The sequence below is a fragment of the Buceros rhinoceros genome, unplaced genomic scaffold (genome assembly GCF_000710305.1).
Source record: "Buceros rhinoceros silvestris isolate BGI_N320 unplaced genomic scaffold, ASM71030v1 scaffold20694, whole genome shotgun sequence".
Classification (NCBI taxonomy): domain Eukaryota; kingdom Metazoa; phylum Chordata; class Aves; order Bucerotiformes; family Bucerotidae; genus Buceros; species Buceros rhinoceros.
In genome coordinates this window covers 938-1,502 of record NW_010406741.1, presented here as the reverse complement: position 1 = coordinate 1,502, position 565 = coordinate 938, and the positions used below count along the sequence as shown (strand labels likewise).

The 565-nt window shown below is 58.8% G+C and overlaps 1 protein-coding gene across 1 annotated transcript in view; it reads right to left on the bottom strand.

Annotated features, from left to right (window-relative positions):
• LOC104491778 overlaps positions 1–341 on the bottom strand; it is a gene marked incomplete at its 5' end in the record, with an annotated part of 5,969 nt that extends 5,628 nt beyond the window's left edge. The window contains one exon of the mRNA XM_010134246.1: positions 202–341. Coding sequence (XP_010132548.1) covers positions 202–341 — 140 coding nt within the window. The remainder of the gene's footprint in view (positions 1–201) is intronic.
• Between the last annotated feature and the right edge of the window lie 224 nt (positions 342–565).

The following is a 565-nucleotide window of genomic DNA, read 5'->3' as shown; positions in this document are numbered from 1 at the left end:
ACGGCGGAGAGCTGCCATTCCTCCAGCCCTCATAATCCCCTGCTCGCTGGCTGAGGGAGGCCAAGGGGTTTTCTGCAGTATGGAAGACAAACCCGGGTGTTCTAAAACACGTAGAAAATCTCAGCCCAGGCACCAACGTACGACCTTCACCCAGACCCAACAGCTCCTGCTGCAGGGATGACGCGAACATGCTTTTCTCACCTTCTTGCTCCTAAAGAAATCGAGCATGGAGGAGTGTCTGGAGAGCCCCAGGAGGCCGGGGTGGGGGGCACTGCCCTGCTGGGATGGGCAGCTGGAGCGGCACTTCCCCACATCCACGCTGACCGGAGTGCCAGAGACATCTGCGAGACACAGGGGTGACAGAAGGACTTTATTCCTCACGGTTGTGGGGTGCTGGGGAGGCCCGAGCTCAAACCTGGGCAGAGTACAACACAAACACCGAACAAAAAGATGTGGTCCACCCCGGGAAGGCCTGAGCTCCCGCAGAAATCCCAGGGAGAAAACCCTCCCCCGGCGCTGCCGACGGGGCTGCTGCCTTCACAGAGCAGAAGGAAAATGTTTCATA